The following is an 18917-nucleotide window of genomic DNA, read 5'->3' as shown; positions in this document are numbered from 1 at the left end:
TAGTAGTCAACATAAATTGAAAAACCAAAGCATTGGACAAGAAAAAAATGGAAAACATTAGAAGAGACCTTCATCCAGCAGTGGATTGACAACAGCTGATGATGATGATGACGACGATATAATCAATCAACTGGAATAACTCAAAAAATATACATCGAAAGAATTCATTACACCAATTGTTAAGTTTATCTTGTGGCCCCTTAATCAGTGAAAATGGTGTGAGGGGCTAGCCAGGGATAGAGTTGATAGAACTTGTGTACCACTTAATTGGCAGCTAATCATGAGATTGGCCCACGGTCGTCTAAAAGGATGGTTTTAAAAGTGTTTATAAGGATCTAGATAGTGAAATCAAGATCCACATCAGGATGTTAACACCAGTTAAGAAAATTTAAAATATGCGCCCTAACTCGCATTTATGTCTAATTATAAATATCTGTGATGTTCGAGTGACAACGTCTGAATAAATTATAGGAGGGTTAACAGTGTAGCGAGTGGGAAGATGCAGGAGATCATTTGATACTAATAACAATAAATTTATTATAAACAAATTAACTGGATAAATACAATAAAATACAAATGATCAATAAAAATACAAATGACATCAGAATGCAAATAAATGGAATTATTAACGATAAAATCTAGGCCTAACCTCATGGAGATACCAGACTATCTTACAAACTATACCTATCTCACAGAGAGAGTTTACAATATTTCTAACGATTTATACTACCTTAACAATACTTCTCTTCATTCATAAATGTTAGATAAATATGAGGAGAATCTTCTAATAGAACTGGTAGTTTCGTCAAACAGGGTGTATTAGGGCCAATTCAAACTGTTAAATTTGCATGGCGAATTCTCTTCCAGGAACTGCGCTTTATGAGGCAATTACTTCTTATGGAGAACTGCCTGGATTAGTGGGAAAAAATCTCTTTTTATAGCGGCTTCTTCAGACGGCCAAGTAACGTGTGCAAAGGCCGCACTCATCTGAATCATCTTGTGAGTTGGCCATAAAAAGGAAGTTCAACTTCCCTTCATGAGGAAGTGAGCTACAGCAGTTTCCCTTCTTTGTAAAATTTTTCTCTCAATATTTTTACACAATAAAATATTTTTTAAATTTTATAATTATTAAAAATAAACGATCCCACGGATCTCACAATGGGATTAACTTCATTTTCTTAAATGGAAACCCCATTTTTTCAATTATATATTATAATTCTACATAGAAAACAAACAAACTTTTATCTGAAACATATTTTTTTTTCCCAAAATGCACTTAGTATTTACAAGCATTAAAAGTTTTATGCAGCAGTAGTGTGCACATGTCTGTGGATATCCATGAAGTTTGCCAAGAAAAAGGCAGACAACTGCTCAAAAATCGTTCGAAACGATTATTCAGTAAAATCATTCTTTTTCTTCAAATAACAAATGATACAAAACCTTGTGCCACAGTATGATGAAGAGAATAATGATCTTAGTTGTGACATTATTAGGAATTCATGGAATAAATAATAATAAATGTAAAATTAGTTATTACTGATTGTAAGCATCTGACAAAAAAAAATTTCAGTTAAAAAAAAAATGTCTGGGCTCAAAGTAACATGCATTCCAGACATGTTACTATATCTCAAAATAGAATGATCATCAATAATTAAACAAAAAACTAAAATACAGTAGAGCGTCGTTTATCCGAATCAATTGGGGACTGGGGTTGTTCGGATAACTTATTTTTTGGATAACCAATTATGTACGAAAAAATATATTAATTTATCCCGTGTTGAAATTTTTCTCTGTTGCGTGTCGCTTTGTGTTGAATTTTCGTCGATGTTAAGCCTAACAAAGACTATTGTATCGTTAAAAATTATTTTTTTATTTTGTACAAACAAAATAAATATATTGAAAAATATAAAAACAATAAAAAATTATACTTCAGAAGTTAATTTAGTATCAAAAACATAAAATATTTGAGTAGCCCAAGACATAGCCAAAGATTACAGTGCCACAGCACTGGCGAAAATTTAAATTTGTCGACTGGAATTCCTTCGGATAAATGACGCTCTACTGTATTTAAAGTTTTACAAGAAAAAAATATTTTTCAGATTTTTAAATAATTATTAAAACTCTAAATACAAAAGTCTTTTACTCAAAATAATAGTAATAATAATAATTTAACAATATCAATCTATACAAACATTAAATTTTACTTTTTTACTACAGTAAAATCTGTAAAAAGCTAGAACTTGACAAGACACTCATTTTTCCACATCAGGCAGATTTTCTGCTATTGACATGTAGTTTTACCATTTTTCTACTGCTCTGAAAATGTTTCTTTTCCCTATTATGAAATCATGTGAAGATTTACATGCATTTCGTTACAGATCTCTGCATATTGTAAAGATTTTAAATACAAATAAGTGGGGAAATTTCACTTCTTAATAAAACAGTCTAATCATTGTTTGCTTAGCTGTCTTGGTTTTTTAAATGAAATTATTCAAACAGATTTCTGAGTCTGTAGCTTTATGAAAAAATTCTTGTTCTTCTTTAGTTCTTCCAAATTAAATTCCTTTAGTCTTTAAATCAAACACAAGTTTTCAGCTACATAAAGTCATCTTTAGTTTATGAATCCACAATTTTTTTTGTATATTTTTGCATTTTTAAATATATAATTTCATTTGTATTTTCTGATAGAATTTTATTCTTTACAATGTGAAGATTTTTATCATCAATTTGGAAAAAAACATACCACCACAAAAATAAAACCTCAAAATAATAATGTAAAAGAAAATTGAAGACAGAGCCCTTCAGGATGATTTGAAATTGAATCTAATGAAAAATAATTTATTTCCTGATAGATAACATCTATACTTTCCCACATTTGAGTTACAACAGCATGGTTTCTACAATTCTGTCTATATCTCGCAGGCCATGGCTTTCAGAGAATATTTCTTAGGTTAATGTAATCATTTTATTGAAAAATATTCAAACTTTCCACCTTAGTCAAGTTCCAGTTTCTGCAGGTTTTAATAAACTGATTTATAGACATTTCTTCTATGGATTGCATCCAGAACCCAGAACAAATTTGATTTTCTTTGAACTATGCAGTTCATTTGATACATAGTGTTATTTTTATAATTTGATTTAATAGTTTACTGAAATTCAACTTAAAAAGATAAAATAATAATAGATCTCTGTTAATATTTACCTTAATATAGTCTAAATAATTAAATATACCTTAATTTTGCAAAAGAAATGTAAACTTATTTATTTATACTGCCCAAAGGCAAAAGGCTCTACCACCAAAAAAACTGAAAATAAAGTTGTGAACTTGTCATTAGTATCCTTGGTCAATTAACCCAATATTCTATGTGAGAAATGTTCTGTAATTATTTGCAGTACATTTTTCACACTTGCGAATGGGTGGTATCAAAAGATAATAATTTATGCATAATGATAAGTTTGCAGCTTTGTTTTCAATTTTGCCATTTTACCTTTGAGCAGCACAGTTTTTTTGAACAAAAATTAATATTCTATTAAATCAATTTGTCTTTATGAAATACAAAACTCTTTTAAACTATTTTTAAAATTTTATGACTGATTAATCAATTAGTTACTGTAAGACATCAGCACATTAAGCGTATACAGCTGATGACAGGTAGGCTTGATATGCAATATGATCAACCAGCATGGATGAGGGTAAAATGGAGAATGATATTGTAACTTATTCAAACAGGATTATCTAGTTGAATCCAACCGCATCCTGATATTTTAGTATTCATACAAAGCCATTTGGTCAATAAACTTCACAGGGGAGATAGAAGATATTAAATGAACATTTTTTTACATAATAATCTCCTTTTGTAAAGACAGTGGCAAAATTACAAGAATAAAATTTATCTATAAAATTTCATTTTCAATTTGTGTAAGAAAAATTTTGTAAAACAAAATTAATTTAATTTTACTTCAAAAAGCAATTTGAAGATTTCATTGAAATAAAGTTTTTCTCATTAGTTCATTAATAATTTAGCTCAGAGGCTTTGAATTCCAACATTTATGCATTTAAACTTACTTACTTAAGTGTTTCTGAATATTAGCCACAAGATTTTCATTTTTTGTAATAATTTAAAATTAACTCATTATGTTTATGTAGTAGAAGACAATAAACTTACCTCAAGAATTTGATCTCCCGGTCTGAGACCAGTTGATCCGCAAGCAGCAGGAGAATCTTCTTGAACTGAATGAACAAATATACCGACGGCATTTCCTCCCAACAAACTGATTCCCAAGTTAGATGTGGTCTTTTTTAGTACTACTACGCGCGGTACTGAACTGGACTCTGGAGAATGAGAGTTATGCATATCTTGATTTTCCATAGAATGGAGGCTGTAATAATAGAAAGATTAATATAATTTCTATAATATTACAAAATAATAATATATTTCTGAACTTTATTTGAAAAGTAATTTCAAATAATTCTAATTGTTTAATCACTGAAATTGCATTGTTAATCATATTATCTTAGAGGAAATAAACAGAAATAAAGTCTTATTCCATTCTTAATTTGTTAAGAAATAAACATAAAACAGATTCCTTCATGTGAAAAAGAATGTGATTTGCAGTCAACATGGTTTCATAGTGATAGGGATAAAAACTTATTTGAAAAACTTTATAGAAGAATTTTTTTGCACTACGATCCTCCTCCCTTCTTATCTAACTATTATATTTAGTAAATTTATGCTACATCAGTCTATAGTTTGATCATTTTGATAAATAGAAGATTGAGCTTATACTTTATATGTTCAGGTACAAGAAACATAATATTCAAAAAGAATATAAAGATTATATTATCATTGTTAATGAAAAGAAAATGTATTGTAGATTTGCATCACAATTATGAAGAAAATTATAAGTAATTAAATTAACAGTACTAAATAAGTTATGATTAGAAGGATGATTGGCTGGAAAGAGGTAATTTTTAATGATCATAAAGAAGTGACATGCTGATGAACTGCAATGATTATTATGAATATTATGAGAATTATGTCAAAAAAGACAACAACAATGAGATTTACCAAATGTAATTCAGATGATAGAAATAAATACAGGTTATTCGATAAATGAATTCTGCATACTTGTATAATTGCAACCAGTAGAGAAGTAGAAATGAGAAAAAATATGAAATTAATTAAAATTCAAGCACTAGTCAAAAGAGATTATTATTAAACTGTGAGACTATTTCTTAACAAGCTTTATAAATATTTAACTAAAGCATAAAAATAATAGAGAAGTTAATAAAACTAAGCAAAAACAAGTAACATAAGCTGCTCTATTGCTTTATATTTTAAACAATTATTTTTTCTGAAAGTTTAATACAGTTTAAAAATATTAATCTAAATGTTTGCAAATATTGTTAGTTATGATATGAAATTCACTGAAATATTGTAATAGTGTGTGTTTTTTTAAGCAATTCATCATTTAGTGTTGAAAAATATAAATTTATTAGTTAAATTAATTTTATTATAGTTGCTAACTGAATTTTGGACCAGTGTTTTAAAGTTATTTGGTAATCAAACAGGTTTATTCTTAAATAACTGGTATGATGGTCATATTGTAAAAGAACAAATTTACCACATAGGAGATGCCTTCGGTTTAGTCAAAGTTGAATTAGTAGAACTAGATATTTCTTCAGTCGAAACATTTACTGTAGTAGTCATATTACAAGACGTAAGAGAAACTGCTGGTGTTTGTGTAGGTGATATTTCTGCACTCGAACTGTCTGTTTCTGGAATTTCTTGAAATTCTATTAATATGACAAAAATGTAAATAGAAATTTAAACTCTACTCTTTAATTAATAAAATGTAATATGGAAATGGATTATGTATACTACAGATCAATATTAAATTCATATAATTGAAGAAGATATCTTCTTGATTTTCTTAATTAAAAGAAAAAATTACTATTACAGTAGAGCATCGATTATCCAATCCCCCCGATCAACCGTCACATCGGTTAACCGACTGCGTTCTAGTCGGTAAATTCAAATGTCCACTAGTAATGTGAAGCTACAATATTTAACTATGTCTTGGCTACTTTAATATTATTTTTGTTAAATTTTATCGTGTTTTAGCTGGCAACACTGGCTCGACCATAAAAGGGAGGCCAGTATTTAAACAAGACTTAATTTTCTAATTATGAGTGATTGTTTGTTTTGTGAGCAATAAAATTATTTGAAAATAATTTTTAACGATACAATAGCAACGATTATTATTTTAAAAAAAAATTTTGTTAGGCTTAACATCGATGAAAATTCAACACGAAGTAGGTTAATAGCGATATATTAACCTGTCCTATGTTGATCCCAAAAATTTTCGGGTTGACCTCATTGACCTGCGTGGGCGATCCTGAATATTTCTGTGTTTACAGTGGAACGTTTTTGATACTAGATGTCGCTTCAAGTCATAATTTTTATATTAAAACGAACTTTTAAAATAAAATTTTTTTTGTTTTTAGATTATTCAATATATATATTTTGTTTGTGAAACATAAAAAAATAATTTTTTATGATACAGTAAACACGATTTTTATTTTTAAAAAAAAATTAGGCTTAACATCGACGAAAATTCAACATGGCATCACACGCGACAAATAAAAATTTCAACAACGAATAGGTTAATATACTATACTAATAATGTACTTTTTCATATTTTTCAGTTATCCGACCAATCCCAGTCCCTAATTGAGTCAGATAATCGATGCTCTACTGTACTTATAAAATTTAAATATTAATTAACACACAGAACTAAAGTAATTTTCATAGAAAATGGTTATTGGCAACAATTAATTTAGTTTGTGATTGTTCTTTACATTGCAAAAGAGAAAGACCATTTCAACTTTTATTTTTTGATCTATAAAACAATGTATTTATTTTAATTTATAGAGTATTAATTCAAAGCTAAAGGAAAATATAAGAAATTTATAGTTAAAGTTTTAATTTAAAACCAATATTTATCTGAAACAGAAGGATACTTCTGATTCCAGAAACAATTTCTTACTTAAGGTATAAAAAAATAACACAGTTAAATTGCCATTTGGTACCATTATTTGTTCATCTTTAGTACACATTTGATTTAATCGTGTATTAAATTGAAGTATTCAAACAATAAGAATTATTTATAGTAACAAAGTCTCAAATTAACTCAAATTCACACAAATTTGAGAGTTTGTCATCATGTAATCATGCAACTGTCAATGTTGTTTGCAAAACAAAGTGATATATTTAGTAATTCATAGATACCAAAAACGTTCTCTAATATTTATGGAGATACATTCACAAGTATTCATTTACACTTTAGAAGGTTGGTATTGCTTAGGATTGAACTGTATTAGGGATTAACTCTGTGTGTTTTCTGAACAACATAAACACAATAATTATACAAAAAAAAATAACAAAAAATAAATTTAAATATTAATACAATTATAAATAAGTTAATTATCTAAGTTTATCTAATTGCAATTTAATATAATAAAAATCTTCAAATTTTTCCAACTTTAAAATGTATGAATTTGAAATTTAAATCACTTTATTAGTTACAAAATTAATGCAAGAACTTACTGTCAGGGTTATACTGTACAAGTATAGATACAGTATCTCCACATTGACGAAGAACATTTGCTGCTAAACAATAATTTGCATTGCGCATGTTGATACCACATACCTGTAAAAAATTTAAATATTTTTATTGTTAAATGATAATTATTGTAAAAATGGTAAATACGTTTAACAAATGAAAAATGTAGACTAAAAATAATGTAAAAACTTACTTCTAATAATTGATCGCCAACTTGCAAACCTGCTTGAGCCGCTAAACTTTTGTCGTGAACTGATGAAACAAAAACGCTGTTTCCGCCCAATCCACAAATTATTTGAATTCCAAGAGGTTCTGAACACTTATCTATTTCAATTCTTCTTAAATCTCCTGGTTTAGGTCTAAGTAAATAAATAATTCAGTATGAATTTCATTATTTATATTTTTAATTTTCAGACAATTCTTTAATGTATATTAATAGAGAGATGATCAGATGTAAAAGTTTCTTAAATTTGCTTTTATACAATTAAGTTAATATCAAAGTACAATAATGATTTATAAGCAAATCTTGATCTTGATTAATGGAAATTAGCTTATGTTATTTCTTGTAGCTGAAATTTACTTCATTCCTACATAACTCAGTCATAATAAAATAAAAATATCTGAAAATTACTTTCAGATGAAATAATAAATTTACACCTCGCTACAAGCAAATGATAATTAAAGCTAAAATGAAAATAAAAAGATGAAAGTTTCTGATGTTAGAATTTAATTTAAACTGTTTAATAGCCTGCTTTTATTGGCAGTTTTAATTAAGCTTTTTCAACCCGGATACGGGATTATATATATTCTATGGAAATGATGCAAGACATTATTAATCAAAATTTGTTTTATTTAGAGAAAACAATATATGGGTATGCTTTGCATAGTGAACATAATAGATTTATTTTATTTCCTTTTCTTTTGAAGCATATTATTAAGTTTTATATGAGATTAATATATGTGGATAACCAGATTATCATAATGATCTTGGAACGCCATCACCACCAGTTAAAGAGCAACTTTGTACCAAAGCATGGCTAAGCAAGCTTCAGAATACATTATAGTTATACAGAACTGTTTTGGAAATATTTGAAGAACAAAGACAATTAGAATTTAAATTATGAAATTTTTGTATGAGCAGGCCTCAGAGTACCATTTTCCCTCTGAAAAACTGAGTTGAAATACAGAAAAAATGAGTAAGTGTAATAGTAACAAAACAAAATGAAAACATGGAAGGAAAACTAAACAAAATAGCAGTAAAAGTTGTTTTTTTTTTACTGTTATGGTTAAATACATTTTAAAACTTTCTGTATATACTGTAATATTTCCAGTAAACATGAATACTTAATAAGTCTTCGGCTTCTTCTGTAAATAATCAGTCTTGAAAGATGATGTTCTTTTATTAAGATTTTTCTGGATGCTTTCAGCTTCCTTTTTTTTTTTTTTTTTTTTTTTTTTTTTTTTTTTTTTTTTTTTTTTTTTTTTTTTTTTTTTTTTTTTTTTTTTTTTTTTTTTTTTTTTTTTTTTTTTTTTTTTTTTTTTTTTTTTTTTTTTTTTTTTTTTTTTTTTTTTTTTTTTTTTTTTTTTTTTTTTTTTTTTTTTTTTTTTTTTTTTTTTTTTTTTTTTTTTTTTTTTTTTTTTTTTTTTTTTTTTTTTTTTTTTTTTTTTTTTTTTTTTTTTTTTTTTTTTTTTTTTTTTTTTTTTTTTTTTTTTTTTTTTTTTTTTTTTTTTTTTTTTTTTTTTTTTTTTTTTTTTTTTTTTTTTTTTTTTTTTTTTTTTTTTTTTTTTTTTTTTTTTTTTTTTTTTTTTTTTTTTTTTTTTTTTTTTTTTTTTTTTTTTTTTTTTTTTTTTTTTTTTTTTTTTTTTTTTTTTTTTTTTTTTTTTTTTTTTTTTTTTTTTTTTTTTTTTTTTTTTTTTTTTTTTTTTTTTTTTTTTTTTTTTTTTTTTTTTTTTTTTTTTTTTTTTTTTTTTTTTTTTTTTTTTTTTTTTTTTTTTTTTTTTTTTTTTTTTTTTTTTTTTTTTTTTTTTTTTTTTTTTTTTTTTTTTTTTTTTTTTTTTTTTTTTTTTTTTTTTTTTTTTTTTTTTTTTTTTTTTTTTTTTTTTTTTTTTTTTTTTTTTTTTTTTTTTTTTTTTTTTTTTTTTTTTTTTTTTTTTTTTTTTTTTTTTTTTTTTTTTTTTTTTTTTTTTTTTTTTTTTTTTTTTTTTTTTTTTTTTTTTTTTTTTTTTTTTTTTTTTTTTTTTTTTTTTTTTTTTTTTTTTTTTTTTTTTTTTTTTTTTTTTTTTTTTTTTTTTTTTTTTTTTTTTTTTTTTTTTTTTTTTTTTTTTTTTTTTTTTTTTTTTTTTTTTTTTTTTTTTTTTTTTTTTTTTTTTTTTTTTTTTTTTTTTTTTTTTTTTTTTTTTTTTTTTTTTTTTTTTTTTTTTTTTTTTTTTTTTTTTTTTTTTTTTTTTTTTTTTTTTTTTTTTTTTTTTTTTTTTTTTTTTTTTTTTTTTTTTTTTTTTTTTTTTTTTTTTTTTTTTTTTTTTTTTTTTTTTTTTTTTTTTTTTTTTTTTTTTTTTTTTTTTTTTTTTTTTTTTTTTTTTTTTTTTTTTTTTTTTTTTTTTTTTTTTTTTTTTTTTTTTTTTTTTTTTTTTTTTTTTTTTTTTTTTTTTTTTTTTTTTTTTTTTTTTTTTTTTTTTTTTTTTTTTTTTTTTTTTTTTTTTTTTTTTTTTTTTTTTTTTTTTTTTTTTTTTTTTTTTTTTTTTTTTTTTTTTTTTTTTTTTTTTTTTTTTTTTTTTTTTTTTTTTTTTTTTTTTTTTTTTTTTTTTTTTTTTTTTTTTTTTTTTTTTTTTTTTTTTTTTTTTTTTTTTTTTTTTTTTTTTTTTTTTTTTTTTTTTTTTTTTTTTTTTTTTTTTTTTTTTTTTTTTTTTTTTTTTTTTTTTTTTTTTTTTTTTTTTTTTTTTTTTTTTTTTTTTTTTTTTTTTTTTTTTTTTTTTTTTTTTTTTTTTTTTTTTTTTTTTTTTTTTTTTTTTTTTTTTTTTTTTTTTTTTTTTTTTTTTTTTTTTTTTTTTTTTTTTTTTTTTTTTTTTTTTTTTTTTTTTTTTTTTTTTTTTTTTTTTTTTTTTTTTTTTTTTTTTTTTTTTTTTTTTTTTTTTTTTTTTTTTTTTTTTTTTTTTTTTTTTTTTTTTTTTTTTTTTTTTTTTTTTTTTTTTTTTTTTTTTTTTTTTTTTTTTTTTTTTTTTTTTTTTTTTTTTTTTTTTTTTTTTTTTTTTTTTTTTTTTTTTTTTTTTTTTTTTTTTTTTTTTTTTTTTTTTTTTTTTTTTTTTTTTTTTTTTTTTTTTTTTTTTTTTTTTTTTTTTTTTTTTTTTTTTTTTTTTTTTTTTTTTTTTTTTTTTTTTTTTTTTTTTTTTTTTTTTTTTTTTTTTTTTTTTTTTTTTTTTTTTTTTTTTTTTTTTTTTTTTTTTTTTTTTTTTTTTTTTTTTTTTTTTTTTTTTTTTTTTTTTTTTTTTTTTTTTTTTTTTTTTTTTTTTTTTTTTTTTTTTTTTTTTTTTTTTTTTTTTTTTTTTTTTTTTTTTTTTTTTTTTTTTTTTTTTTTTTTTTTTTTTTTTTTTTTTTTTTTTTTTTTTTTTTTTTTTTTTTTTTTTTTTTTTTTTTTTTTTTTTTTTTTTTTTTTTTTTTTTTTTTTTTTTTTTTTTTTTTTTTTTTTTTTTTTTTTTTTTTTTTTTTTTTTTTTTTTTTTTTTTTTTTTTTTTTTTTTTTTTTTTTTTTTTTTTTTTTTTTTTTTTTTTTTTTTTTTTTTTTTTTTTTTTTTTTTTTTTTTTTTTTTTTTTTTTTTTTTTTTTTTTTTTTTTTTTTTTTTTTTTTTTTTTTTTTTTTTTTTTTTTTTTTTTTTTTTTTTTTTTTTTTTTTTTTTTTTTTTTTTTTTTTTTTTTTTTTTTTTTTTTTTTTTTTTTTTTTTTTTTTTTTTTTTTTTTTTTTTTTTTTTTTTTTTTTTTTTTTTTTTTTTTTTTTTTTTTTTTTTTTTTTTTTTTTTTTTTTTTTTTTTTTTTTTTTTTTTTTTTTTTTTTTTTTTTTTTTTTTTTTTTTTTTTTTTTTTTTTTTTTTTTTTTTTTTTTTTTTTTTTTTTTTTTTTTTTTTTTTTTTTTTTTTTTTTTTTTTTTTTTTTTTTTTTTTTTTTTTTTTTTTTTTTTTTTTTTTTTTTTTTTTTTTTTTTTTTTTTTTTTTTTTTTTTTTTTTTTTTTTTTTTTTTTTTTTTTTTTTTTTTTTTTTTTTTTTTTTTTTTTTTTTTTTTTTTTTTTTTTTTTTTTTTTTTTTTTTTTTTTTTTTTTTTTTTTTTTTTTTTTTTTTTTTTTTTTTTTTTTTTTTTTTTTTTTTTTTTTTTTTTTTTTTTTTTTTTTTTTTTTTTTTTTTTTTTTTTTTTTTTTTTTTTTTTTTTTTTTTTTTTTTTTTTTTTTTTTTTTTTTTTTTTTTTTTTTTTTTTTTTTTTTTTTTTTTTTTTTTTTTTTTTTTTTTTTTTTTTTTTTTTTTTTTTTTTTTTTTTTTTTTTTTTTTTTTTTTTTTTTTTTTTTTTTTTTTTTTTTTTTTTTTTTTTTTTTTTTTTTTTTTTTTTTTTTTTTTTTTTTTTTTTTTTTTTTTTTTTTTTTTTTTTTTTTTTTTTTTTTTTTTTTTTTTTTTTTTTTTTTTTTTTTTTTTTTTTTTTTTTTTTTTTTTTTTTTTTTTTTTTTTTTTTTTTTTTTTTTTTTTTTTTTTTTTTTTTTTTTTTTTTTTTTTTTTTTTTTTTTTTTTTTTTTTTTTTTTTTTTTTTTTTTTTTTTTTTTTTTTTTTTTTTTTTTTTTTTTTTTTTTTTTTTTTTTTTTTTTTTTTTTTTTTTTTTTTTTTTTTTTTTTTTTTTTTTTTTTTTTTTTTTTTTTTTTTTTTTTTTTTTTTTTTTTTTTTTTTTTTTTTTTTTTTTTTTTTTTTTTTTTTTTTTTTTTTTTTTTTTTTTTTTTTTTTTTTTTTTTTTTTTTTTTTTTTTTTTTTTTTTTTTTTTTTTTTTTTTTTTTTTTTTTTTTTTTTTTTTTTTTTTTTTTTTTTTTTTTTTTTTTTTTTNACACGCATTATGGCTACAATATCAGACATGAAAAAACAACACAGTTTACACTGTCACATCTCATGTACATGGATGACATAAAACTTTATGCATCCACACAAAAACAACTTCATCAACTCCTATAAATCACACATTCATACACCAAGGACATACAAATGGAGCTTGGCTTAGACAAATGCAAAACACTTCACATAGAAAAAGGAGTCCTAAAGAAAGATTTTGCACTTGGAAATGGAGATGTTATTGAATCCATGAAAGAGGGCAAGTTCTACAGGTATTTAGAATTCCAACAGGCCAAACTAACAAAACATACACAAATAAAGCAAAGATTAACTAAAGAATACTAAAGTAGGTTAAATGCTATTCTCAGAACATAGTTAAAGCAATAAACACACATGTCATCCCAGTACTCACATATTCTTTTGGAGTTATACATTGGACTCACAGATCTTGAGCAACTCAGGAAAACAAGAACAATACTTACTAAGCATAAACATCATCATACTAAATCCTCCACAGAAAGATTAACCCTTCCTTGTAAGGATGGTGGACATGACCTGATTGACATAGTTAACCTTCACTACAAACACAGTCACTGCGAGAGGTTTTTTTTACAAAAAGACAAGAAACATCACAGTTACATAAAGCAGTAACTCTAGCAGACTCAAATAACACCATTAAACTTATATCATATGGACATGACAACACACAAAAAGCATAGACACCATTAACATGTTAACTGCTTGTTGTAATATGATACTTTCCGTCAGGGGGCGGCCAAAAAATGAAAATTTGATATCTAATAATTGATTATAACGTAAATAAATGGGTCGATGTACAACAGTCAGGAGAGCGATGATAAGAAAAATATATATAAACAAAGACCGGAGAGTCGTATGACCTTGAACCTGACACTGCTTTCTCCCAGGCAATAAATTTTACAACCCCACTGTAATTAGACATCCTTCCCTACTTAAAAGTATTTACATCTGTGTGTTAAAGTATTTCACACTTTGTTTCGACTGCAAATGATGGTTTTTTTCTGTAAATATATATTAAAACGCACTTATATACAGTCGACCCCCCTATAACGTACGTTCCTATAACGACAATTCCTATAACGTAGTGAAAAAATTGTAGAAACTTTCGTATAACGTACCTCCTATAACGTCGTTTCGCGAGAAGATTGATAGAGTCTGGACCAATAGTGGATNGAGTGTTTGGAATGGCTATGTCTATAATGTATGTGATTTTATTGTGTTTGTCAATGAGTGTGATTTCTGGTCTGTTGTGGTAAATTGTTTTATCTGTGATTATGGCTCTGTCGTAGTACATTTTGTGCATGTTCTTTTTAATACTGTCCGTGGAATGTATTTGTAGTATGGTTTGTGGATGTCTAATAATTTGTATTGCATTTGTATTGTATTTGTTTGCAAACTCTTGGTGTATTATATTTGCTACTTGATTATATCTGTGTAAATAATCTGTCTGTGCCAAGAGCTTGCAACCAGAAGTGGTGTGTTGTATAGTTTCTGCCATGATGTGACATTTTCTGCATGTGTCATTCGTGAATGTTGTATCTGTATCTTTATATGTATTTTCTGTAGTTTTTAGTATTTATGACCTGATCCTGTATGGCAATCATGAAGCCTTTCCTTCTCCCTAAAAAGGCATCCCTGAGCTAACCAGCTGTTTGATGCAGTTTTGTCAACAAAATCCTGGGCCAGATCATAAGGATGCCTGCCATGGAGTGCCTTTCGAGCCCACGATTGCTTAATGGTGTCTATGCTTTTTATATGTTGCGTAGTATCCATATGATATGAGCATAAGTTTAATGGTGTGTTATTTGAGTTTGCTAGAATTACTGCTTTATGTAACTGTGATGTTTCTTGTTTTTTGTAGAAAAATAGATTTAGTTAATACAATCTCACTTATATGTCTATGTTATCAGTGGTGGATGAGGAAGTGTCTGTAGTATCATTAGTGGTAGTTGTTGTGTGTGTGCTGTAATCACTGCTTGTTGCTGGATTATCCTGACAGGTTATGTGATCTTCATTAATGTTAAATGTTTCTGTCTGTTGATGTATTTGATCAGCAACCTGTTGTTTGATAAGTTCAAGTGTTGTTTATGGGATAAGGTTGTTGTGTATAATTGTTCTTTTTTGATCATCAACTGTTTGTTCGGTGACAATGAGGTGAGGATATTGTTATGTGAATCTATGGTGTAGTTGTTGTCTGTATGCTGTCATGTTTGTTTCGAGTCTCATGATGGTGTAGTAAGTATGGATGATAAACTTGTTCATTTCTATTGTCCATTTCATCCGTTGGCGTGGTTTTCCAGCCTTTGTGATCTGTGGGTGCATTGCCACAGAAACACAAGGATTAGATTGATTCCTCACTTCTGTTGAGGGCATCGGTAATCAAGAGAGACTGTGGCCTATTTTTTGAACATGAGTCTCTGCCTAACTCATGAATGTGGATTTTGTTAACCTGGGCGACGTCTGAGCCGGTATCACACTTAGATCTGGTTACTACCATGATAAACATCTTCCCAGAATGTGGGTGTGTGGTCACTCTTACCTTCACTTCTTCCCATAGACTTCACTGGCATGGGTGTCCCTACCAGGAGCTTGTGCTCCAGCCTACATTGCCCTATGGATCAGTAAAATTACTGGGCTCTCTCACCATGACCAGGTGGTGACCATGGAAGAGATTATTATTATTATTGTGATGTTGATGGAGTGTGTCTTACACAACATATATACTAATGTCTAGTGCTATGCTGGACCAAGGTCAAGCATTAATTATTACATATTTACAATCTATCAAATGAAAAATGAACTTTCCAAAATGGTTTTTGATAAGTGATTTGTCAGTCTTGTTGATGATTAAAACACACGACTCAATAGTTGTAAGGATAATATGAAAAAAACAAGAATTTATTGCCCTAATATTCATTACAATGCATGTTGTATTCAGATATAACAACATACATTCTAAGAATCATGTGCTTGATATTTATGTTTTTAATGTTTGAATCTACTTTTACAATGATTTTTAATGCCCAAATGAGTACAATAATTTTCTGAATGCTGTATGTTAAATAACTTTGGTTTTTGTGTGTTCTCAATTTATTCAACCAATTCCAGGATCATTAACTATGAAAATTAAGTATATCTGCTAAAGTTAAAAAAAAATCTGCTTTAATAAAATGCGTTAAATTAAAAAAAAAAAAAAAAAAAAAGGAAACTTACAGATAACAGACGATCACCAACAGCAACTGTTCCCTCCCTTGCTGCCACAGATCCTGGTGTAATTCTACTCACATATACACCTGTTCACAGATTAAAAATTTTAAATAATTGAAACATATCTTAATTATACAAAATTTAAAAAACTTTTTCACTAAAATGTAACTTGTCAATAATGCTTAGTATATANGTGCAATAATTTCATTTACTTCTACCTCCAATATTCAGAATAATTTTGTTAAATTAACATTTAAAATGAGTGAAATCAAATATATTTAATCATGAGGTTTATAATACTTTATATTGAAAAGCTGAAATGAAATATTATATGTTCATTTAACTAATTTTCAATTTAAAATTTTGTAAATTATGTATTTTTTAAAATATATTTAGTGCATTTTTAAATATTCTTGCAGGTAACTTCATTTTATTGCAATCAAGATTTTAAGCAAATGAAACTAATCTAGACTAAAGCTGATTTTCAATAAAATCTAAAATATTACATACAAATATTTACAACAAACCAAATTTAATAAATGCTTATATAATTAACTAATAAATGAATTTCACTTATTTTCATTAATAATTTAAAAATTAAAATATATCAATTGTGAATCATATTTACCAGGTTCCAAGATTAATCCGTGATTTTTTCCTCCATTTAAATTGAGCAAAACCGTCTGCACTCCTCTACTGCTTGTTAATCGTCGTCTTTTTATTAACTGTATAAAAATATCATTATAAATTACCTCTCATAATAATAATATATTATTTTCATTCTAATATAGAATGTTACATCTATAATTACACTATTATAAATTACAATTACACTTTATATTCCTTTAAAATTTAGTTTCACATTAAGCATTGAGCAAATATGAAAGCTGTTTTAGTGGCTTACAGATGTGTATACAGTCGACCCCCATAACACGGGTTCCTATAGTTCGGATTCCTATATCACAGCAAAAAAATTGCGACAGTATTCGTACAAACGTGCTAAAAAAAACTCATATAATTCGGTAAAATGTCATCGCCAACTTGTGTCACGACATGATTGGTCAAATCTAGACCAATAGTGGATATTGTATAAACTGTTGAGTTTAAACAAGCAGTGGACCTACTAAAAACCATTTATTATTTAATGTCCATAAAAATATATTTATATTAATGATGTCTCTGAAGTTCAGTGAATTTTTCGCAAAAAAAATAATTTATCAGGAAGCACACGAGTGCCATTCGATGACAAGCTCCACGACGAAAACAAGGTTAAGCAATGGCGTAGTCGAACAATGCACGCTCGGTAAGTAATCCTACAATTTTTTGTTTATAGCATAGTTTATATGGATTATTCCCAAAAAATTATACGTGTTTTGGAAATGTTGAGTCAAATTAGTCTAGAATCAATTAATTTTATGGAAGAAACCTTTCAAACAGCTGTAATCCGTAAACTGCATACGTGCCGGGCTGTGATTGGCTGGACTCGCAGAAAATGGATTCATAAAAACTGGAGCGTATCTATCATGTTATAGGGGGGGTCGACTGTACACTAATTTATATTAAATGTGTCATTAGAATAAGTCAACATCCCCACTTGTTTTAATAACTTTTAGATTTAGTTCTTTCAACCAATTTAACTGTCAACTACTCAGATACAAATTAGATTCCTTTTGATCATAGTGCAATCTGTAAAGACATTTACTTTCCATTTGCATTCCCAATTGGAAAATCAGTTTATTTCCACCAGAAAAATATTGATTGGATATTTTTAATTAAGAAAAATTTTCTTTGCCAAAGAATTATGATATAATCTATGATATTTTTGACTCTGCTATTAAATTATATCTCCTGTATCATAAAATAAATCTTTACTCTAAACCATAGCTTAATAAAACACTTAGGATACTTCAAAACTTAATAAGACCATTATTGAAGGTGCTGGAAACTTATGATTTGCATCTGAATCATAGTATTCAAAAACAGTTTTACAAATCTTGTTTGCAAAACTTTGATCTTTAGTTCAGTAACATTGTTCAGTCTATACCACATGATTTGCCTAGTTTCTGGCTATTTATGCCTATATTTACTAACAGGGCAAAGAGATGCCATTTTTATTTCACTCTTAATTGTATATTGTATTTCTGACAAATCAGCATACAGCAAGTCCTCACTTAATGTCATCGATATGTTCTTGAAAACTGCAACATTAAATGAAAATAACTTATAATGGAAACCAATTTTACCATAGGTAATTGATAATTCATGCTAATCCAAACTCTTGCCATAATTAATTGGGCTATTATTATGCTATAATTAATAATTAAAAACAAAGTAATTTGGTACTAGAGATAGCCATTATATAGTTCAAAGAAGAGATGGCACCTAATATTTATCTCTAGTACCAAATTATTTAGTTTCTAATTATTAATTATGGCACAATAATAGCCCAATTAATTATGACAAGAGTTCGGATTAGTATCAATACATCAGGTTTCAGGATGTTGATATATATAATATAATTTGGTTGTTATTATTCAAGCAGACATTCCATACAAGATGTATGACCTCTCAATCAATTTTAATGTTTATAAATGTTATATGAGAGACAATTGAAGAAAGATACAAGTAATAATTTATGTTATAATGAAACAGCATTAAACTTAAATATAGCATGTGGATGGAATATAAAATGAATTTGAATAAAAACGATGTTCTAAAAATATACGGTAATAACAAGTGGTGTAATTTCCCAAGATTACACCACTCGTTATTACCATATATTTTTAGAGCATTGTTTTTATTCAAATACAACATTAAACAAAATGATGTTAAGTGAGGACTTACCGTATTCTATTTATCAAGCTTCAAGCTTGCAAAAAATGTTTTACAAATAATAATCCTAATCAATTTTAGCTCTGTTGATTTAATGATTTTTTGTTTTCTAATATTAATGATGTTATTTTCCACCTTAATCCAA

At 23.6% G+C, this 18917-nt stretch overlaps 1 protein-coding gene across 1 annotated transcript in view; it reads right to left on the bottom strand.

The window, feature by feature from the left end:
* LOC111612998 (disks large homolog 5-like) overlaps positions 1-18917 on the bottom strand; it is an 86930-nt gene that overhangs the window by 17675 nt on the left and 50338 nt on the right. Inside the window, exons 13-19 of the mRNA XM_023354292.1 lie at positions 16569-16665; positions 15947-16026; positions 15686-15702; positions 7820-7985; positions 7611-7713; positions 5626-5797; positions 4167-4380 (exon numbers count right to left, since the gene is read on the bottom strand). Coding sequence (XP_023210060.1) covers positions 4167-4380; positions 5626-5797; positions 7611-7713; positions 7820-7985; positions 15686-15702; positions 15947-16026; positions 16569-16665 — 849 coding nt within the window. The remainder of the gene's footprint in view (positions 1-4166; positions 4381-5625; positions 5798-7610; positions 7714-7819; positions 7986-15685; positions 15703-15946; positions 16027-16568; positions 16666-18917) is intronic.

Source organism: Centruroides sculpturatus, unplaced genomic scaffold (genome assembly GCF_000671375.1).
Source record: "Centruroides sculpturatus isolate CEXI.00-Female unplaced genomic scaffold, Cexi_2.0 scaffold1214, whole genome shotgun sequence".
NCBI classification, from domain to species: Eukaryota; Metazoa; Arthropoda; class Arachnida; order Scorpiones; family Buthidae; genus Centruroides; species Centruroides sculpturatus.
Note: the sequence above shows the minus strand (reverse complement) of the source record. Positions and strands in the feature narration are given on the sequence as shown.